The 24,452-nt window shown below is 34.2% G+C and overlaps 1 protein-coding gene across 2 annotated transcripts; it reads right to left on the bottom strand.

Moving 5' to 3' along the window:
* Positions 1–7: 7 nt before the first annotated feature.
* On the bottom strand, positions 8–15,500 carry LOC123662374 (3'(2'),5'-bisphosphate nucleotidase 1). 2 transcript variants are annotated; one of them, XM_045597220.1, is made up of 6 exons: positions 15,366–15,500; positions 15,159–15,278; positions 2,467–2,611; positions 1,954–2,058; positions 1,316–1,602; positions 8–310 (listed from the first exon to the last, which is right to left on the bottom strand). In XM_045597220.1, exons 1-6 carry the CDS (start codon positions 15,483–15,485, stop codon positions 47–49), a joined length of 1,041 nt encoding a protein of 346 aa, XP_045453176.1. In that variant the 5' UTR covers positions 15,486–15,500; the 3' UTR covers positions 8–46. The 2 variants fall into 2 exon arrangements, with proteins under 2 accessions (XP_045453176.1, XP_045453177.1); XM_045597221.1 differs by lacking the exon at positions 1,954–2,058.
* Between the last annotated feature and the right edge of the window lie 8,952 nt (positions 15,501–24,452).

Below are 24,452 nucleotides of genomic sequence, written 5' to 3'. Positions count from 1 at the left end.
CCACAAATTACAATAAGTCCTTAAAAAAGCTTTTATTATTACAACTTCATTTATTTGCTAGTTTTTCTTTTAGTTCTTGCGGTATTCGATTTAATGCATAGTCGTGTAGTTCATCATTTACAGCAGCTAAAACTCCAGTTTTATTGGGCCTTGATACAGAAGCTCCATATTTATAGTTGTTTCCCAAAATATCAGTTAACTTGCCACCAGCAGCAGTGAGAATTGCTTCAGGAGCACATGTATCCCATTTCTTACAACCAGGACTAGCGAAAACATAAACTGACGCCAAGCCTTCTAGCAGCTGTAGAACCTGTAAATTATCAAATTTACATACATTCCATGTATAAAAATTAATAAATATAATTGTTATACCACCAAGTAGAAACTGTGTTCATAGAACTTGAATAAATGAATGAATAACCTCAGTAGTTTTGACTTGAGGTAAAAAAATGTATTCATAGCTTCTTCAAAATATTGGCACATCTGACGGATTATTTAATAGATAAAATAGGTTTTTTTTTGTTATTTAAAATATGCCTTTATTTCAATGTAACTGAGTTAGTTTTTTTTTTTTTGGAATTGTAGCAATATGTCGTTAAATTATAACAAAATTGTGTTAATTGTACAAAAACATTTATGAGAACACACTCGTTACCACATTTAATACCCTATTTTTTTTTTAATTTACATGTTTAGATATCTCATACTTTTAAACGAGCAATATATATATATATATATATACACACACAAGAATTGCTCGTATATATATATAATCTGATTCTCGGAAATGGCTCCAACGATTATCATAAAATAAGTATGCAGGGAATTTCGGGGGAGATAAATAAATCTAGCTAGGATTCATTTTTAGAAAATGTCGTTTTATCCCAGTTTTTAGACAATGAAAAAATATCGTTAGAATATGAAGGCCAGGCAAATGCCAATAAAGTTGTAATAGCTCAGGTGGGAAATCGGCCAGTCGCGATTGACCGAAAAGATCATGGTTTAAATCCTCGATCGATCATTATTTTTCTTTTTCTTTCTAATTGCACTCGTTATTTTTTTATTTAATAATGTATGTAAAATCGAAAAATATTATTTATATTTTATAATTATTATTTTTTAATTATATTTTTTTATTTTTGATTTTTTACATTTATTTATATTTTTTATCATTAACGGTAAACAAAATATTATTTATATTTTATTAATATGTAATTCGTATTTAAATATGATTCCAAAAAACCTGATTTAGTAAAAAATACCGAGCTGCTCTGTCACCCAGTTATTTAATATTTATCAAGAAAAGTTGTATTACCTTGTACCCAGCACCACCAACTCTAAGAATTTGTGCTGCATTCATAACTTGCAATGCTTTTTCTACCACTGGATTAGAATGACTCCGGGTTGTTGTAATAATAAGAGAAGAAGGTGGTGGTGCAGGAGTGAATCCACCCACACCCACTTCCTGCAGACCCCAAATTGTTCTACCAGTCTTTTTCTCATTACCTACTAGATTCTTGTAATAAGGTTGATGAATTACCCCAGCAACTGGTTTTTCATTGACTGAAATACCAATCAGTACTGTCACATGTTCTAAGAAGCCTGCAACAAGGTAAAATAATTATAAAGTTTCTTCAAGGCAATAATAGGTGTTTGTTTTTTACATGCAAGCTACATGTGTTAAAGGTGCTAAAGTGAAGCACACTAAAATGTTATTATTATTTCGAAAAAAAAATGCATTCAGATTCTGTCCTTTACAAAATAAGAGTAAAGTAGACCCTAAATATAACGGTTATTTGTGATGCATGCACCAAAATGATGTGATATTTTAGTTCAAAATAATTGAATGTTAATTTTTAAATAAAAGGTTTTTGTTGAGACAAGTGTTTTATTTCATTAAATTTGTACTGTTAACACCCCATAATCACTATTATGTTCAAATTATCCATTTACCATAGTTTGACTGGAGTAAACTTAAATACCACTTGATACTTATTAATGGGTGCATCAAATACATTTTCCATCTTTCCCAAGGATCTCTCTTCAACATAAGGGCACCTAAAATATTTTTTAGTCATGCTCATTATATATTTGCTATTTTGTTTTATATTATTTCAATGATTGTGCCATATTTTAATAATCTGTAATAATTTTATTTTTAATATACACCAATGTTACAATTTTTTTTTTTAAAGTAAAACTTCTTTACGCACGCTAGACTTGGGAAGTAAGCTACGCAAAGTGTGATTGGGCAAGGCGAACAGAGCAAGAGAGAGAGATGCAAGCACACATTTTCTTTTTCTCATAGCCAATTACGTTTCGTATATCTAAGACACAGTGCTGGCCTATTGAGCAGAAGTTTTACTTCAGTCGTGTGGTCTAAATAACGCAATTTTTTTTTCAAAGTCGTACACAAAATAAAATTTACAAATTCTATGTTATATATTTTTAAAATATTTAAAAAACCTTGGGTGTATTCAGAAGTCCCATCGAGTGGATCCACCCATACCACAATATCCTCTTCCTTTACACCTTGCAAGAAAGGAGGGCATTCAAGAGATAATATTTCTTTATCAGCATCTGTTGATAGCCACTCAGTGCACACTTCACCCTGAAAATATTAAAGGTCATGTCAAACTACACAACTTTTTCTATCTCATAAGAAATAGAGGTCAGAAACAAGGTCAGTGAACAATTAAACTATAATAGAGTTTTTTCTGAGATAAATTGACACATTAAATGCCACCTTGATTTTTTAGTTTTTCTGTTTGGGCCATGGGGGACACCATGTAGTCGACACACAATTGTTCTGTTGGAGCCGCGGGGTACATCATATGACCGCAAGCCGCCAGAACTTAAATTTTAGATTTGCCAATACGTCTACAACAAACTTCGCCGTTATTGAAATACTTTACGTTAGTTAAGATAAAGAAGCAATTTATCTACTATGTACTTATTGAATTTTAAAATTTATTTGCTCCTGTCCCACCCTTTAATAAATTCTGGATATGTTTAAAATTTTCAAATTTAATTTAAGGCAAATATGAAAAGGATTTTTTTTTAATAATGTATGTCGGCGCGAGAGACACTCCGATATCAAAAACCGGTTTCTACGAGTTGCTTCGACTTTATTATTGTACTAACGCCGCGTTAGGTTCATGTTTATACGAGTCGATACTGGCCTTAAATATTACGTCAGCGCGAGCCTCGCGAGCGCGTGACCGTATATGGTTCGAAGACGCTTTATAGGCGTAATATAAGACTATTTCCATTTAGGTATAGTTCGAATACAGCGAGCTGCGACAATCAGACGATGCACAGAGGGTGATTTGACCCAAAAAGCTGGTCAAGATTCAAAAATTCAAAATTTATAAATATTAGAAAATTTTGCTACATAGTCAAGATAAGGACATAATGAATGATATACCAAAATTTATAAATATTAGAAAATTTTGCTACATAGTCATAGATAAGGACATAATGAATGATATACCGTAAACTTTCATTCACTCTTGCTTCGTTAAACATATCGATCAATCGTCATTTTACCGTCTCGTTTAGATCGTCTTTGTTCTATACGGTTTGCTGCGAAAAACAATTGAAATTTATATTTTATTTGAAACAAGATTAAGTGAAACTGAACTTTTTTATACAATGGACCTTTATGCACCAGGTATGTGTAATTAATGTTTATTAGTAACTTGGTATTATATTGCTTAGTATCTTTAGAAACAAGCTTTTTTCTAACTACCTTCAACATATTATTTATTTTATTCAAAGATTAAATACTTAAGTTTTTTAAATATGTTTCCCGAATGGTCCCAGCTTGTATTTTTTTTCTACTATTAACCTAATGAGTTGTGAAGAGAATTACATAAAATTTAGGTGCCACTAAGTGCCACTTTTGGAATGATATTTTTTTAATTAAATTGACTCTTTTACAAAGCAAAGTTTTATTTGCGTTCAGATATTTATTTACCGTATTTTATGGTTGTAGGTTCTTCTGGGTTAACTGTTTTATCAAGACACAGTATATATATGATGACTAAGAACATAAATGAGAAGAGTTTTAGCGAAAAAATAGATAAGGTACAAGAAATAATAATAAATAAATACAGTTTAAATAGTAAGGAAAAGAAAAAATTTATCATTAAATTTGCAAAGCTAAAGTCGGAAATGAAGTCACGGTGGATAGCTGCAAAAAGAACAGAAGATAAATTTTTGAAAATGAATCGAGATTGGCTCCAAGGGACAATATCAATGAAGAGAAAAAAAAATATCAAGTGTTGGTCGTCCCTCTAAAGACTTTGAAGACTTATCGGAGCGTAGCAAACGTCGCAAAACCGAGCCTTTTAGAAAGGAAATGACAGCGCCAGAACTTTTATATGCTAGTCAAATGGTACTCCGTCAATCAGGAAACATAGGTGGGGCTTCGGTAGTTAAAGATATAATAACATCCCCAAAAAGAGGTGATAAGTATAGAAAAGCATTGCAAGAAAGCAATAAGTCTGATATTGCGGATAGATCCATGACACCTACTCAAGCTTTAACAATTTTCGTGGAGGCAGCATTGACGAGGAGATAATACGAAATTGTAAGAACCAGCGACCGAAAATTGTATCCTTGTTATACTATATTACAGAAAGCTAAAAAGGAATGCTACCCGTGCTCAGATTCGTTTCGAGTGACTGAAAATTGTGCAGAGGTTGAACTTCAGGCTTTGCTTAACCACACAGGCGAGAGATTGTTGTTATACCTGGACGAGGTTGTGAATGCCCTTAGCGAATCAGACCTCGGCCCTTTCAATCTGGAGTTGATTCACAAATGGGGCTGTGATGGTTCCCAATAAACACAATACAAACAGAAATTTGAAAATAGTACAGACTCTGACTCAAATATATGTCAGTCATCCCTAGTTTCTCTTCGGCTGTGCATGAATGGAAAAATTATATGGCAAAATCCTACACCTTCTTCTTCACGTTTTTGTAAACCAATGAGGATTAGGTATATTTAATCGTTTCTTTATTTTATTTGTGTAGTTTATGTGTGTGTAATAATTAATATTCTATTATATTCTATTCTAGGTTTATACACGAATCAAATGATGTGACTAATGAAGAGATTAATTATTTTTAAGACAAAATTAATCATTTGCAATGCACTATTGTAAAAAAAGGAGATCTTAATATATCTATCACTCATAAGATGCTTTTTACTATGGTGGACGGCAAAGTGTGTAATGCGGCTGCATTACACACACAAACTGCTTCAACTATGCGATACTATATATGTAAGTGTACTTCCAAAGACTTTAATGATTTATCCAAAGTAAGTTCAGCAGAACCAGCCAATTTGGAGTTCGGTCTGTCTATATTACACGCAAGGTTAAGATTTTTCGAGGCACTTCTTCATCTTTCGTATAAAATACCGGTCAAAAAATGGCAGCTAAGAGAGCGAGCTGAAAAGGACATAGTAAAAGCAACAAAACAAAAAATTCAAGAACAATTCAAGAATGAGCTTGGTCTGATTGTAGATGTTCTAAAACCAGGGTATGGATCTACCAATGACGGAAATACCAGCAGAAGGTTTTTCAGCAATATCCTTACGTATTACTGGAATTGACCAAAACTTAATTCAAAGATTTGCAACAATTTTGGAAGTAATATCAAGTGGATACAACATCAATATTGATAAGTTCTCAGTATATTGTAATGAAACTGCTCAACTTTATGTTAATTTGTATCCGTGGCATCCGATGACGCCAACTTTCCATAAGATATTAGTACACGGTCCCATCATTATAAAGGATGCATTACTTCCTATTGGCAGCTCGGAACAAACATTCCCGAATGTTTTGACAATGTTATTCTAGAAAATTTTCTAGAAAACAATGTAATAGGGATGTTTTAAACCGCCTACTTTTGACTTCTGATCCATATCTCAGTAGCATAAGACCTAAGGCACCAAAAAATCCAAACCTTTTACGCCAGCTGCTCTGGAAATGCTATTTGCTTGGAAATATGACCAAAATGATGATGATGATCAATTGTCTAATATGCAGCTGCACATAGATCAAAGTGATGAAACTTCTGATGAAGAAGCATGGGATGGTTCTTCCGACTGATTACTTTTTTGTTTGATTTGAGTAAATAAACTATATTTTTTGTATGAATATGCCTTTTACTAATTAATAATTACAATATGGTGACTAAATATATATATATATATTTTTATAGTAAAGGTGGGCAAACGAGCAAAAGGCGCACCTGATGGTAAGTGTCACCGCTGCCCATAACCATCTGCAGAAACAGAAGATCCACTTTCAGATTCTTGAAGGTTCCCAAATCGTATTGGTTCGGAAAGACATCCCCTGGGAGCTTAATCAAAATTTTGGTAAATATTTTACCAAATTGCATCAAAATAAGACACAGAATATATTACATTATTTTTGACCAGCTTTTCTTATGAAATACCCCTCTGTACGATGGTCAGACGCTTCAAATACGGTGCGACGATCGCGCTGGCGTTATTCTTATTCGAGTCGTCAGATTATTAAAATTACTATTGTTTGCGACTTTGAGTATTAATGTTAGAATTTCTGTTCATTGAAATATTGTTGTAGAGTGTAACGATAAAGCAATTGAAAAAGGTCATAAAATTAAAGTTATTGTTTTGTGTCGAAAATAGTTTAATTGTGAAAAGAATTATCGCGAAGTATAGCACGAACGTGATTATATTGAGATAGTGACGTCATATTGATGACATCACTTTATTAACAAGCCTACACTAGAGAATCTTCTTCGATATGTACCGTAAAATGCTACAACTTTGCCAACACTGCTCAACATTGCCTAAATTCAAATATGTTAAATTATTGTCGTTGAGAATTGTTTTTAATGTCTATAGTATTACTAAAAGCTAGTCCGGCAATGCAAATGGTAAAACTAAAATTAAAGTACAGGCGAAAATATGAAAATAAACTAATAGTGTCACTTCCAATGTCAGTCACGATACGCGCGTAGTATTACGATGTATATCAAAGATAATATGCTCTTTTATATGTTTTTACTATTTTTTCTGTTTAAAGTAGTATTTTAAACGGGCAAATCTTGGTCGGCAAAGTTGTATTAGGTTTTCAAAAAAATCGACAGAACATTGCCTAGGGATAGGGCTGCTACTTTTCCGGCGTGCGCTCATTAAGTGATCTCTAAGACTATCGGACGTCGATTTATGGAGTTTTAGTGGGAAGGATGGAGGGGGGATGTGTTACTTTCTGGTACCACTCCCACTATGCAAAGCCCCTTGGTTATGGAGATATTATGGAGACATCCATGGTTAAGTTTTAAGATTAGAAGAAGAATTTAGAGCTATTACAATACCTTCGAGCTCCGTGTCTCACTCCACTTTAGTTCCAGCGCTGCGGAAAGTGCACTCATGGTACGTTCCGCAGCTTTCACACGTTATTTTCGAACAGGAGTACGTAAAAACGATCTCGACTGCAAGATCAACAAACGATACTAACTGACGTTTAATGACTGACATATAGACGTTTTCAAACAAAATTGCGTCACTTAGCGTTTTTCTTAGTACCTACTTAAGATGTTTTCATATGTTTAAGTAAAATACTTTGTAAGTAGGTAGTACCTACAGTAGCACAAATATTACGTAGCAAGTATTTTTTTCAATCTTAATTTATTTAATAAGAATATTTTTTGTTACTTAAAGATTTTTTGCAAAGAAAAGACTTTGGTTACAATTTAGGTAAGTACCCTATAATGTAAAACGAAAATGTTCTTCATTGTTGATTTTATCTCATACAAAAAATACATTTCGATATGATATTTTATTTTCTTTTATTTACCTATCATGGGCAATTCACTTTTGTATGCAAATTTGAAGAAACCTGCACAACTTTGCCTAGCCATATCTATACATAGAATAAAATGGTAGGAAAGTCAAACTGTACATTGAATATTTTTCTAAAAGAATTTTTGTCTGTTTGTCTGTATGTATGTCCGGGATAAACTCAAAAAGTACCGCATGGATTTACTTCGAATTTGGCACGAATATTATTAAGAAGTAGGGTCAACATATAGGCTACATATTATCATGCTATCACCTACCGGGAACGAGCTGTGAACCTTTATTTCCTGAACGTATTCTGTAACAACGTGTAATCTAAGGACGCATATTCTAATGTTGTTGTTATTATGTTAATAATCACGCTATATAAGCTAGCTTCACAGTATAAAAATCACGCAATATAAGTAACTAAACCGATAAACATAATTAAATGAATATAAGTAGACAAGACAATTTTAAAGCGCCATCTATGAGATTTTTCTGTAGATATGAAATGTAAAGAAGAAACGGGCAAATGAATGTTATTTTAAAAGGTATAATCATAGGTATATAGGTGCTGTATAGCGTTCACGCAGACGACGTCGCGGGCTGCAGCTAGTCTAAAATAATATTGTATAGTAATTAAAGACTGTGAAAAATACAGTGGAAAAAATTATAATCATAATAGTATCAAAACTTTTGCTTCGATACTTATTTATTTTAAAAGATATTTAGCTAGGCAATGTTGTAGTTTGTAACTTAAGTTTGTCTAATTTTTAACCGACGGAGGTTCTCAATTCGACTGTATTTTTTTTTAATGTATGTTACATCAGAACTTTTGACCGGTCTGCTCTTTGGTCGAGTGACAATTACAAGTGTTTTCGTTGTTGCGTAAAGTTTTGCTTATTTTTCTAGTTTTTGTGTATAGTTTTACTGTGTGTATAGTCTTATTTGTTTGTTTTTGTCGTGTATATTGTAAGCGTAAGTATATTTAAGTAATTAATTATGGATTCCGAACCCCCTGACCCTGGTGGAGGTTCCTGTAATTTCTCCCAAACAATGGAAATAGATGAAACTAATAATAGAAAAAGAATTAATAGCGATGCTTATTTATCCCAACCTAAAAGACCCACTAATAATTTTCATCAAACACCATCCATTCAATTGAATTATGTCACGCCGGAATTTCAAAATGAAAAGAGGTTATACTCGACCGAGGATATTGCCCCTTTCATTGTCCATGTTTCCAAAACAGAAACTAATCCCAATAGTGGAGCTATTCTGCGGCCTATTCAATTCGGTCAGTTTTTACACAAAAATAAAGTAACTAATATTGTGATCGACGGCATAAAGCGTATTGGGCGTAATCGCGTATCGATTGAATTCAAAACGTCACAGCAGGCTAATTCCTTCTTATAGATTTAACAGTTCTTACTAGCTCTGGATATACTGCATCTATTCCCAGTTACAGCGTATCTCGCATGGGCATCATCCGTGCAGTACCTGTTGAATGGTCCATGGAAGAACTAGTAACGAATTTACAAGTTCCCTCTGGTTATAGGGGAGTGGTCAAGGCCCGGAGACTAAGTCGAAAATCGATTAATGAACATAATTCTCCTGTATGGATTCCAACACAGTCTGTAGTCCTCACATTTACTGGACAGAAACTCCCTCCCCATGTTTATTGTTATTTTACCTCTTTGCCTGTAGAAACCTATGTGTTACCCACTATCCAGTGCAACAAATGTTGTAGATTTGGGCACGTTAAAGCACAGTGCAGGTCAAGTCCAAGATGTTTCAAATGTGCTCAGATGCATGAAGGAGAAACTTGTACAGTAGAAACACCAACCTGTCTATTTTGCTCTGGTACTCACAATGCAAACAATACATCTTGCCCAGAGCATTCTCGACAAAAGGCGATCAAATTAGTAATGTCTCAAGAGAGTATTTCATATTTAGAAGCTTCAGCCAGATTTCCCCAAGTAAGACGCCCTTTTGCAGACACTGTTAGATCCTCTCCTAACAACAATATTATGTCAACATCTCCCAATTCTAACCTTTCTAAAACCATATCTTACAAAAAAACAACATTCACCGCTCGCCGGCCAATCCCCAATGCTATTCCAGGATATGACCGACTAGCTCATCGGGATATTGTGAGGGAACCTATCTCACAGACTCTTAATGGATGTGCCTTGACACAGGAAACTTTATCTCCAAATGATAACCTAATAGAACAACTCGCCAACATTCTTATTAATATTATCTCCCGGTTTAGTGACACCGGACTACCGAACAAAACTCTCACCAGCTTGACTCAGCTAACTACTCTATTGTCCAATAATGGAAAGCAAGCTGATCCAGTGGAATAGCCGTAGTATCAGAAATAAAAAACATGACCTTATTCACTTAATTAATATTTTCAACCCATCAATTCTAGCTATCCAGGAAACATGGTTAAGACCTGGCTTTCGCTTCAGAGTTCCCGGTTATGCATGTTTCCGGGATGACAGAAATGATGGCCATGGTGGAGCTGCTTTATTTGTCTCCAATAAATGTATATATTGTCATGTCCCTCTACCTGTACATAGTGAACATATAAATGTCGTGGCCGTCCGCTCTTCTAATATTACTTTTGTGTCAGTATATCTCCCTAGTCCCACTTCTTCAGCTTTATCCGAATTTTCATCTATTATATCTTCACTCCCTGCTCCCCTTATAATATTAGGTGATTTCAATATTCATCACACCTCATGGGGATCATATTTTAATGACAATATGTCCCCACTACTACTGGATCTAATAGATAGCAATAACCTGGTAATACTTAATAATGGTTCTCCTACCCGACGTGTCTCCCCCCTACAGAATCCGAGGAGTGCAGTTGATCTGTCACTGTGTTCCCCTTCAATATCTCCTTCACTCTCTTGGGCAGTATTACCCAGCAGTTTTGGTAGTGATCATTTCCCAATAACCATCTCGATAACCTATTCCTCCAGATTAAATGTTATTACCGGCCGGCCCAGATTCAAATATAAAGTGGCAAAGGCAGATTGGTCTAAATTTGCAGTAACCACCGATAATGAAGTTAGTCATATTCCGCCAATCACCTGTGAGAATGTTCACTCTCAATATACTCATTTTAAAAATGTGTTTATACGTTCTGCAGATACATCAATCCCTTTAAAAACTACTGAAAATCATAGACGACTGTCTCCTCCGTGGTGGGATGCAGAATGCACTTCTATGTGTAGACTCCGTAAGTCTGCTGAACGGTCGTATTCATCATCCATGACTATGGAAAATTTTCTTAATTATAAAAAGGTGGCAGCGGATGCGACTAGACTATTTGTTCAGAAAACGAAACTTGCGTGGTCACGCTTTTGTGAAAGTCTGTCCCCGGATTCCCATTCCTCTTTGGTCTGGAATAATATCAGAAAATTTAGGGGGTCATACTTTGTATGTGATTCTCAACAGTCTAATGATACATCTGTGTGGATAAATGCTTTCGAACAAAAGTTAGCACCTTTATCTGCCCCAACCTTTGAGGAATGTATTACTCATATTTCTGCGTCCCTTCAACCAACAGACTACTTCGATTCGCCGTTCTCTATGGAGGAGCTTCAGTTAGTGCTACATGTTCTTCAAGACTCCTCTCCAGGCTTAGATGGGATTCCCTATTCTTTTATTTTCAGAAGCGGTCCAGCAACTCAAAGTGTATGCCTAAATTTTATGAATGCCATTTACCAATCTGAGGTCCCTCCTGAAGAATGGCGTACTCAAATTATTTTGCCCATTTTAAAACACGGAAAACATAGCTTAGACCCCAATGGATACCGCCCAATAGCTCTCTCGGCTACTTTAGCAAAAATTCTAGAGCACATGATTAAAAATAGACTGGAATGGTTAATGGAGAGTAAAGGCGTTATATCTAAAACTCAGTTCGGATTTCGAAAAGGTTATAGCACCACCGACAGTTTAGGAACTTTTATAACCGACATACGCATTGCTTTTTCGAAGAATGAATCAGTGGTAGGATTGTTCCTTGATATATCATCTGCATATGATAACGTGCTTCTTCCGATACTCAGGCAGAAAATGCTCCAGCTGAGTGTTCCAGTGAAGATGACTAATTTTATTTTCAACTATCTTTCTTCTCGCTCTCTTATTATCTGTTCTCAAAATTCTTTTCTACCCCCTAGGTTAGTATGGAAAGGATTACCCCAAGGCTCTGTGCTAAGCCCTCTCCTCTATAGTATTTATACATATGACTTAGACCTTTCTATTAATTGCTTTTGCAATGTTCTCCAATATGCAGATGATATAGCAATGTACATTTCTTCTAAGAATATTTCAGATTGTTCCGCTCGCATGAACTCTGCCGTTAATTATTTAAATGATTGGCTGGATAGACATGGCCTATCCATTTCAACGGAAAAAAGTACAGTGGTGGTTTTCTCGCGCTCTAGATCCATCCAGAATATTAGTATTTACAATAATCTTCAGGTTTTTCCAATGAGGAATTGTGTTAAGTTCTTGGGGGTTTATCTTGACTCTAAGATGAACGGTACTCATCACATCAACCATATCACTCAAAAATGTGAGAAGAGTATAAACATTCTTCGCGCCCTCTCTGGTGTATGGTGGGGCTCTCACCCATATACCCAGAAACTCCTATACAATTCTCTGGTTCGTAGTCACTTAGATTACGGATCGTTTCTCCTTGAGCCATGCAGTAGAACCTATCTGAAATCGCTAGATAAAATTCAAACAAAAGCTCTTCGTATTGTTGTAGGTGCTATGAGGTCATCGCCCATAAATGCTCTTCAAGTTGAGTGTGTTGACCCACCACTTCAACTTAGAAGGCAATATTTACCCGACTGCCAAGGAAGGGTTATGTTTTTCGCGCGTATCTTGTATGTATGTATATTTGTATGTAATATTCTTTACTACCTCATATTTCCAGAACTACTGAACGGATTTACATAATTGAGGTATCGTTAGGTTCGTCTTAGCTGCCCAAGTGTTCTTAGATAGGTGACATTAAAAAAAAAATCAAACATGGTGGCTGCGCGAAGCCATTGTAGTTAATGAAAAAAATTTTTTTTTCTCGAATACTACACTATGGGTATCAAATTAAAGAGCATAATACAAGGATTTTAAAAAGGTATATTATGATTATTATCTGATAGGTTTGTATACAAAATTTTTCAATCTACTTCCCACCCACTTATTGACAAACTTCATTATCTGTCACAGTTAGTTTCTTCCTCAAATTATTGGATGCACAAAAATCTTCCATGTCTTGTGATCAGCTATCAAAAAATCGCTCGCCTACCTTGTCCCATCTTTCAATGTCGACTTAATCCTCTATTTGAGACGCCTTTTAAATCTCTTGTATTTTCTCCGAATATAATATTAAATTTTCCAATAGATAAGGGTTCCATTCTTTCCAACTATCAGTTTCTACAAATCATTAATGAGCACTTTAGAGATTAGCTGCTTATTTTTACAGACGCTTCCAAATTGAATGAGCATAGTTGCGTGGGTGTAGCAGTGTGGATTCCGAGGGTTAATGTGATTTTGAATTTCAAGCTCCCAGCTATTTCATCGGTTTTTTCAGGAGAATCACTAGCTATCCTAGAAGCTCTTTCATTTATTGAATCCCACCAATTAGATAAATCCATTATTCTCTCGGATTCCAGAAGCTCTCTGGAGGCAATTGTTTCTAACCAATTTCACTCAAGAAATAAGTTCAAAAAGTAACTGCCTTATTTTTAATAATATTAAAAATAAGGCAGTTACTTTTTGATTGTCATTCTAAAAATATTCAAGTAGCGCTGGCATGGATTCCAGGCCATAGTGGAATAGCTGGTAATGAGAGTGCGGATGCCTATGCTAGAGAAGCTTCATCATCAGGCTCGCTAAGCCAGTATAAAGCACATTGCCATGATCTTTTACCACTTGCTAGAAAGAATTTAATAACTGAGTGGAATACCCTGTGGACTACATCTAGTAGGGACAGAGGCAAGCATTATGCCTCCATCCAGGTTGAAATTCCGGTTAAACCATGGTTTTTTAAATACAGGAAAGCAATAAAAACCGTCTGCTCAACAATCTGCCGCATGCGACTTGGACATTGTTGTTCTCCTGTATTTTTAGCAAAAATTAGAGTCCGGGACCACTCTATTTGTGAGTGTGGTTTGGATGAAGGCACATTGGATCACATTTTCTTCTCTTGCCCAAAAAACCGTTCTTTATTCGACTATCTACCTCCATCTATTCCCCGTCCTATCGATTTTAAATCTATTCTGTCGCATGTAAATACTCCCTTAGTAGATATTTTAAGTACATTTATTTTAGATAACAATATTAAAATGTGATGTTTTTTTTTCTAACATACTAACACTGGTTGTGTTTGTTTTTTTTTTAGACAAATAAGTGGTGTGAAGCCAACCGTACATAACCTTGTAGTATCACAACGCTAATCTTACGAGCAGAGTCTTCAAAGTAATTGATGGAAAACACTCTGAATTTGGCAATTCCTATGAGAGTCCAATTATAAAAGAAGAAGAAGAAGAACTTTTGACCGGGTAGACCGATTTCGACAATTTTTTTTAATCGAAAGGTGGTGTGTGTCAATTGGTCCCATTTAAATTTATTGAGATCTAACAACTACTTTTCGAGTTATATCTAATAATGCGTTTTTACTTGACGCTTTTTTCGTCGACCTACGTTGTATTATACCACATAATCTTTTAATTAATGTACCGATTTTGATAATTCTTTTTTTGTTCGAAAGGAGATATCCCTAGTTTAGTTCCATGATAAGGAAACCAGGATCTGATGATGGGATCCCACAGAAATCGAGGGAAACTCTCGAAAACCCGCAATAACTTTTTACTGGGTGTACCGAATTTGATAATTTTTAATTTAATCGAAAGCTGATGTTTATCATGTGGTCACATATAAATTTTATCGAGATATGATAACTACTTTTTGAGTAATCTTTGATAACGTGTAGTTACTTTACTATTTTTTTGTCGTTCTACATTGTATTACTCGACAATGTAATTGAAATCGGTTTTTTTTTCGTTTGTGAGCAAACACAATCATTTAAAGCACAATTTTGGTGGTTAAATGCGTTTTATTCGTTACAATCAACTTTATTAGAGTAACTTAGAGTCACTTATGACTTTCTTAAGCAAAAGGAGTTATTGAGAAAAAACTTCAAAATCCATGCAAGGTTACAGTATTTTATGGTAATAGGTTAATATTATATGAAAAAAAATGAAATTATTTAATACTAAACTTACCTCATTTTCTGGATTATCTTCTTCTCCAATGATATTAATTTTTGGATACTGTGCAGCCAAAGATGCAATAATACATCTTTGAGCTGATCTATCAGCCTCTGTTTGGTAATCGTCTTTACCCTATAATATATATAGTATATTAATAGTTAATTAAAGCAATTCTAAGCGTAATTTTCTACAAATAGACAAAAGTTAAAATTTTCGAACCTTTTCTACAATACCCAGTTCACCCTTGCTCATAACATCTCTCACTATTTTTCCAGCTCTTCCAGCTATTGATACAGATGACGCTAAAAGCCTCACAACTAAAGGAACACTTGTTGACATTTTTGTAATTAAAATAATAAGTTTAAACGTTCAAACGAAATAATAAGACGTTATACGTATAAAATTAAATAATGATTCCGTTCCTTTTTTATAGTTTAGATTTTTAGTAGACGATGCGAGAACACAACAATTTAGCGTATGTAACTTTGCGTTCTATGATTAAAGTTTCTTTTTTTCATTTTAACACAATTGCAAATTTACTAATCGCATTTTATTTCACTTTCTCAAGGTCAACGACCGATCATTGGACTTATGACCAGTGTTGCCAACTCTTGAAAAAACTTCCTAAAATCTTTTAACAAGTCCCGAAATTAAAACAAAATCACCAAAACTAAAATCAATCGGGTTTTTTTTATTAGTTTTTATTTTTAAAGGGTTTTAAAATAGAAAATAAATTATTTTGTATAAAATGCTTTAGTATATTCATAGAACGTGTTCTTTTAAAAATTCATAATTGAAGATTTTTTTTTGTTTTTTATATTAAAATACGTTGTGACGTATTAAAATTTCGAAAAAAAAAATACCCAAAAAAATATATATCCGGGTGATTATTTGGACACGTACATATCACGCGGCCCTCCCTAAATAACTACTTAGATATAAAGTTACGTTTTTTTTTCATTTTACGTAAAATATAGATGCAGCACTATATACAGATGTACATAATATATTCCTATTGTTATAAATAGCTTAGTTATGTTCGTAAAAGTTCCTCAAATTTCATCACCATTCATGTCCCAATTTCCAAATTTTAGCAGTTCATGCTCTTAAAGTTATATAAAAATACTCTAAAGATCGTATTTTTAAGAAGTTATTTAAATAGCACACAATATGCTTTACCAATTATCAAAATTATACATATTAAAGAATACTTTTAGGCAATTTGTAACGACTTTGAAAATTGTCTCAATACTTCCGACTCACTACCATTTGTTCATACAGTCGCAGGGTAATTTTTTTCTGCATAGTGTAAATTGGTATCTGTAGAAAACTCGGTGGTTGCACTCAATTCTGCACAAAGAGTAAAATAACTTGCTTGGTTCTGCATCTCGACTCGTGCGGGTAACACGTCAAATAGTGTTTTGGCGTCAACTCTAACCTACCTTAATCGCACAGAAATTGTGTTTGGCAAACAAATAATCTCCTCACCGTTCGAGATTTCCGTGGTGTCTAATATTTTTATTTAACATTTTTATGCATTGTAACAGTCGCCATAGGATACTCTTTGAGTTGATTAAGTTTCTAATTTTTTAAGTTCTACAAAGATCATATAATATGAAGAAGTATACAAATATCTTATCATCGTTTATATAATTACCATTTTCCCGTTCGTATTTTGGCAAACGGTAATGAGCAATTGAAAATGGTAATCAGCACCAGCATATGTTGGTCTCTTATTATAGTGAATCTCCTTACTCCGCTAGTCCAGCCCAAGGTAGAATTCTTATTACCAACGCGTGACCCATTATTGATCTTCCAGCGTGAACTCGCACTTCCACAGCAAAATAAACCTACTTACTGACTACCCAACTACCACTAACATATATATATATATATTTCATTTTTTTTCAGAGTAAAAATGCCTCGGAAGAAACAGCAATCGAAAGACATTGGCTAAGGCTAAAATCGCGCGTCGAAAACGATACGCTAAAATCAAAGCTGACCCTATTTTATATGCACTTGAAAAAGAAAAAAAGAACGTTAGCGATACAAAAAACGAAGAGAACAGAAAAAACTTTTGTCAGTTATAGAAATGACGCCACGAGCTAGAAGGCTACAGAGGAAGAAATGGAGAGAGAACTTTAAAAAGCATTTTCAGAAAAAGAAATTAATGAAGGAAGGAGTTGAAAATACAAGTGAAAGTCCCAGTGAAAGTAAAAATAATTGTAATAATAATGAGAAAAGACCCAGAAGACAAAACTCAATTTGTGAAAATGAGCCACAATCATCTACATCTAACGATCTACAAGAAACATTAGTCAAGAACTTGAGTTGCAAATTGAGGAAGATGCGCTACATAATAGAAAAAAAGACCAAATGTACAAATCACAATTAGAATCCCTGCAACGATAAAATAATGCGTATAGAAAAATAATTATAAGACTAAAAAACGACTGCAGAGTCGTAATTCTAACAGCACTGCTTAGAGACAAAACCAAAGTAGAAGAAGCAAAGAAAAAAAATTATTTGGAGAAGCACTCAGAAATACATTAGAAACAAATTACAAAAATAAAAAATTGAAGAAAGAAAAAAGAGAATTTAGTGATGCTGTCATTGGTAATAAGCTGATTTTAAAAGATCTAAAGGTTCTATCTGAAACTAATAGATTTCTAGTGCGAGAGATAAATAACATTAACCAAAGAAATGTTAAATATGAGAAACTAAAAGAAGACATTCAATTATTTTTTGACCGCGACGATGTTTCTAGGGCGACCTCAGGCAAAAAAGAATTTATTACAAAAAAGAAAGAGAGAAAGTAAAAGAGGTATTTGTTAGATACAATAAAAAAACTTCACAAAATTTTTGAAACTGAATTTCGCAAGATAAGTACTTTTGTAAACATAGGCCATTTTGGGTACTTATACCTAATGTAAATCAAAGAGATAAGTGTCTCTGCATACTTCATGCAAACATAGATCTTTTGATTCAAGCGTTGCACAAAATGAAAGATAATTAAATACAACAATTCAAATTAATTAACAGTCTATGTTGCTCAAAAACTGAATGTTTACTTGAACGATGTAATTTGTGCAAAAATAAAGTAGTTAACTATCAAGAATTTAATAACGAGGATCCACTATCATTCAAAAAATGGGAAAACTCAATAAGCACTTACGTATTTAAATGCGTAGAGAAAACTAAAAAGATTATAGTAAAGACCAAAGTAAACACCGAAACAAGCTATTACAGAATTATAAAATATAATTCCTATATTCCTGAAATATGTAAGTAGCAATTTACTGCAGTAAAAGATCTGAAGGAACACGTAGGTAGCAATTTACTGCAGTAAAAGATCTGAAGGAACATTTCAAGAGCAATGAAGCTATCATTCACATAGATTTCAGTGAAAACTATGCTTTGAAATATGGGTCGGAGGTTCAAGCTTTCCACTTTGGAGGAAGTAGGTAAGAGTTAACACTTCATACTGCAGTTATATATATATGATGAATGATACAAGCAATTTAACAAACACATCATTTTGTACAGTAAGCGAAAACTTGCAACACGATTCTGCTGCTGTATGGGCGCACATTATCCCTTTAATTGAATTTGTGAATTCTTCAAGTAAAAAGATAGACACATTACATTTTTTATCAGATTCACCCAGTATCCAGTACAGAAATAAAACTATGTTTTATGTTATTTCTAAACTGTGTTGGTACTTTTATAGGCTAAAGATGGTCACCTGGAATAACTTCGAATCAGCTCACGCAAAGGTGCTGCAGATGGAGTAGGAGCAGTTATTAAGCGCACTGCTGACACTACTGTAGCGCAAGGTAGAGATGTTGTAACATTAGATGGGTTTTTGAAAATAGTAAGATAAAACACTCAAAAAATTAATCTGGCAATTGTTGAAGAATACCAAATAATAGAAAAATATATTTTTAATATCTTCAAAACAGCTTAAACCATTAAAAGGTACAATGAAAGTCCACAAATACTGCAGCAGAAAGAAAAGGACCATCTGATATTCAGAGAAACTAGTTGCTTTATATGCTTGGACTCGGACTGTAAACATACTAAATTTATCGGAAAATTATGTTGTAAAGACAAAAATGAGTCTACAGATATTACAAATAAAGAGAATGTTAATAATAATATGATTGATGTGACCACAAACGTAATAACCAAAACTACACCAAATAACAGAAATATTAAAATCCTAAGTAATGTTTTTATAAATCCCAAATTTAAAAGAAACGAAACCTCATTTAAAATGCTGATGATATAAAACCTGATAATAAATTACACTTGGACCCTGATATACACATTGAGAATATGGTGAATCAGTATAATATTTCTGGCAGTGATATAAATTTTTCGGGTGTATTTCAAGACTACGTTCTATCCACGTCGCAACTAAGCGCAAATGAGATAATAATTAATGACCAGCCTAATGTTATTGATTCATAATTGTTGTGTGATGATATTGCAGATTGACATGAGACTGCATCTGAGAGTACCTGCAAAGTTCCTGGTTATGAGAGTGATTTTGATTCGGATTCAAGCTATAATATTGTTTAGTTTTTGTAACTGATCTCACTATAATCAAGAAATATTTTAGATGAAACTTGTTTTGTTATACTGAGTTTTGAACTAGTCTTTTAGTTAATTTTATTTAGATTACTAGATGGATAATTATTATTGTTTTTTGTTTTGAATCCTTTTTATTTTGTTGTTATTTTCTTTGTTTTTTTTTTTTTTAAATTAGGTCGAGGTCCATATTTACCAGTTTTGTAGAAACACCAAATCTTTTCTGTTTTTCTGTTTATCGTTGCCGTGTGATGATTTTGTAATCTATTTAAAACTGAATTACTCTATGATTTAGTACAGACACCAGTGCATCGAGCTACCCGAAACTGTAAATTTCTAGATCAACTTTGAACCTAAAGCTTTGGCAATAAAGTTGAAAATGTATAAAGAAATTTTACAGATTGTAGTAGCTTGATGTGCTGACATATTTTTATGAGTAGTTTCTGGTTATGAAAGTGAGTCATAAATATTTTTAAGTTTTTATATAAGATCTCATCGTCTAACTTCAATTTCACTAAGTATATAGCGACTGTCACCTAAATAATTAATAAATATGTGATTCAAGTATATTATTGGCTTTATTTCTAATTACCAATCCCGAAGCATAATTACCATTTTTATATACTAATTACCGTGTGTTTCATATCTCAGCACCGTTCGACGGAAATTTTCAGCTTTAGATTCAGACCTATATAGCATTTCAAATACTGCGCGCTTGATTTATTTCATTAATCTGCACTATAAACTTTAGGTTAAACCCATAAAAGTTTTAATTGAAAGAAATATTTGACCTTAATTTACGAATCCTGAATATATCTATCTTCAAATATTCACCCATCCCTTAAAACTTTTCCGCTACTTGCAAAATATTCCTAAATTTAGAATAAAATCCCCCAAATTGGCAACACTGTTTATGAGTAACAGCTTAATAACAAATCATTCTTTCATAGTTTCATTCATTTATTCAGAATAATGGCTTCCGACAGTGCCAAACTAGCACAGATGATTTCGCCAATGTCACATAGAATGGAGAAGACACGAAGGCTTTTAATCGATGCGGTTGACAATACGGCATCAATAGACTATTGAAGGTCGTAGTAATAGTAGGTATTTAATATTTAGCCTGTAACCTAAAACAACACAAACATACAGAGTAAAACAAACACCATCCGAATAAGAAGACAATACATACACGACCACATTTGGGAGTTAATTTTTCAATGAGATTTGTTCCTAGAATCTATCAACTATATTATTGGGGTAAAAAATACTATAATAATAAATAATAATATAATAATAATAAAAATAATAATAATATATAATATAATAATATTATAGGTGCTTCTCGTTTTAGCATGGTATAGGCATTGTAGTGCAAATGAGAGGTAATTGTAAATATAAAATACTAGGTTTTTCTCTATTTTGCAAGGCGCGATACTTATGAGCTAGAGTGAGATAAGAAATGTTATAAGATTTCGAGAAATTACAGACTGCTAATAACAGTTGCGGTAACAAATAACAATAGTATTTGATATTTATATATCTGTTAATTAATATTATTTTAGATAACAGTTATTTCTAATTCAGAATAACAGTTGTTATTTGTTACTTTCAAATACCTGTTTGTTATTTTTATCTGTTCTAATAAATAGATAGTTCAAACCCGGTAGTTTTATTTAAAAAGTGAAATCAGTGCAATGCTACCCTTCATCAAAAAGAATTATCAAAATTGGTTCATAAACGACGAAGTTATCCCCGAACATACATGAAATATATATATATATATATATATATATTGAATATGGTCGAATTGAGTAACCTCCTTTTTTGAAGTCGGTTAAAAAATCGATTTGAGTTTCTCTGTAATTCTCACGAACAGCCTCTCCGTTCGAAAGAAAGTCTGACTATGAAGATCACTTCACATTCTACATCCTTTTATTCTAAATCTTTTACTGTAGAAGCTTGTCGTCTTTGGAATTCATTACTACTGTCTACTAAGAGTGCTCAAACATTAGACATTTAAAAAACTCACAAAAGAAATATTTTTATCGCCTTAAGTGTATGTTAAGCAATTTTTATATTAGTACTTTATGCTATCTATGATGTTTTGTCTCGTTGTTTTGTATATGTATTTGTGTATGTATATGTGCATGAATATGTGCATGTCTATGTATGTGGTGTATATGTATGTATATGAGTATAATATGTACATGTGTATGTTACATAATATTTTTGCGCCCCATCCCACACTCCTTATTTGAGTCGTCTAGTATCAAAATCCGCCAGATCCATTTTTATTAAAAAAAAAGTTATTATGCTCAGTGGTTTCTTTTTCTTAAAATCTATGCTTCCATAAAATAAATTCGTATCAATTCCTGACACATCTATAGTAAATTGAGGTTAAAAACTTGTATTTAGTATCAAATCCCGCCAGATCTTTGACAATTGAGGTTCATTCGCCGCCAGATCCAAATAGGCCAATTAGAACACAGGATTTTGACGGATAACTGTCATGGCGTCCTCGGTCTCAGTATGGACGCCCATACATTGTTTTGTGGGTTTCGTGCTGCGTTTTATGGTGAATTTAATAAGAAATAATGGCTGATTTCCTAAAAAAAATAGACAAAGTTCCACCAAATGAGGCAAGGAAGCGAGGTGTGAAGAGAGAAAACTAGAAAAGAGAAAGAAAACGTCGAGAAATGTGAGTAAAAATTTCATTGAAATTGTTCTTATTAGGCTGTACAGGCTGTTAAATTAGTAACCGTTTTTGAGTCAAATTATACGTGTAATTAATTTTATTGGATTTGGTCTATCATAACAAAAGAGTCTATGACATTCAAATTGAAAAACGATGGTTAGGTTACGTGGTTTTGCGTTTCGTCCGTAGTTGCTGACTCATTAAAATATTTACATTTTTTATACTGCGCAGGGGTCAGCAGAACGTTAGCGTACAAGGTGAAGAAAACTATCGGAGTGAAATTGGGCAACCTAAATATGTAACGAAACGAAGAAAGAAAATCTCTGACTTGGCACCCGTAATTTTGCCAAGAGTCAATAAAGTAAACATTAAGAAAATACTTGATGTTGCAAACCTTTTAAAGAAGCACTTCGGTGAAGACTAAAGGATTGTCGACCCTTTGAAATATTATAAAGACATAGAAGAAAATAATAACAATTTTGCAGAACATGAGTACATTCAGTGTGTCGCACTAGAAGAAAGTGAAAATTTTATGTTATAATTAATTACAATAATACAATTTCTTAATTTTCATTAATACGTTAATAGTTTTATTTATGACTTCTCAATGACTATTTCCTAACATCACTCATTAGTTTCACTTTTTGAATCTATAATGCTCATCATCATCATCATCATCATCATCACCGTCACCATCATTTCAGCCTATCGCAGTCCACTGCTGGACATAGGCCTCCCCAAATTCGCGCGAAAAAGTGGCACGAACTCATTAGGGGTTTTGCCCATAGTCACCACGCTGGGCAGGCGGGTTGGTGACCGCAGGGCTAGCTCCGTCGCACTGAAGACGCTGCTGCCCGTCTTCAGCCTGCCACTTTTAATACTTCCTGTATATTAAGAAAGTGAATGTCAAAACCCGCTACATCCATTGAGTTGAGTAACAAACTCCGTCAGATCCTTATCTCAATATCAATATCCGCTACATCCATTTTTTTTACTTACATTTAGTTGTATAATTTAAAAGTTAAAAATAATTTTGCTTAGATGAGTCGGAGATTCGAATAAAGTAAATTTACTTTAAATGTATAAAATGATATGCCACTTGTAACTGTGACAGAAACGAAAAGTCATTTATTGTAAAATTGACCTTTCCGGATCTGGCGGATTTTGATACTAGACGACTCATTTAGTACTCTGCCCAAAGGTTGTCTGGAAAAGATCGCTGTATTAGCGATAAGGCCGCCTGTTGTCAGTCAGTCAGCAGTCAGCTCAGCCTATTGCAGTCCACTGCTGGACATAGGCCTCTCCAAGTTCGCGCCAAACATCCCGGTTTTCCATAATCCTCATCCAGCCTACACCGGCAATCTTACGTAGATCGTCGGTCCAACGGGCCGGAGGTTGTCCCACACTGCGTTTGCCAAGACGCGGTCTCCACTCCAGGACCTGTCTGCTCCAACGGCCATCGGTCCTGCGGCACAGACGGCCAGCCCACTGCCACTTCAACTTGCTAATTCTGTGGGCTATGTCGGTTACTTTCGTTCTCTCGCGGATAGTCTCATTTCTAATCCTATCTATGAGAGAGACCCCAAGCATAGCCCGTTCCATTGCACGTTGAGCGACTTTAAACTTGTGGACCAGTCCCTTCGTCAGTGTCCACGTTTCGGCTCCGTACGTTAACACAGGCAGGACGCATTTCTCGAAGACTTTTGTCTTCAAGCATTGCGGAATCTTCGAAGTGAAGACTCGACGAAGCCTACCAAACGCCGCCCAGCCCAATCGAATCCTCCTATCGGCCTCCCTCTCGAAGTTGTTGCGGCCTAGTTGGATAGTATGGCCTAGGTAAATAGAGTCCTAACCATCTTCGAGAAGGGTACCATCGACCGATACCGGTATCGGTATGACTTGGTTGTTAAACATAACTTTCGTCTTATCCAAGTTCATACAGAGACCGACACGTCGGAAGGACTCGTTTAGGCCGGCCAGAATTTGGCCTAACTCATCCAACGTCTCCGCAAAGA

The sequence above is a fragment of the Melitaea cinxia genome, chromosome 18 (assembly GCF_905220565.1).
Source record: "Melitaea cinxia chromosome 18, ilMelCinx1.1, whole genome shotgun sequence".
NCBI lineage: Eukaryota > Metazoa > Arthropoda > Insecta > Lepidoptera > Nymphalidae > Melitaea > Melitaea cinxia.
Note: the sequence above shows the minus strand (reverse complement) of the source record. Positions and strands in the feature narration are given on the sequence as shown.

What these genes read in the sequence shown, in the direction of transcription:
- LOC123662374 (XM_045597220.1), bottom strand. Translation starts at nt 15,485, where the DNA reads ATGTCAACAAGTGTTCCTTTAGTTGTGAGGCTTTTAGCGTCATCTGTA. An exon ending in TTTACTCCAGTCAAACTATG is followed by an intron (nt 1,603 to 1,953) that starts GTAAATGGATAA and finishes ACCTTGTTGCAG; the next exon opens with GCTTCTTAGAACATGTGACA. An exon ending in TTGGTGGTGCTGGGTACAAG is followed by an intron (nt 311 to 1,315) that starts GTAATACAACTT and finishes GATAATTTACAG; the next exon opens with GTTCTACAGCTGCTAGAAGG.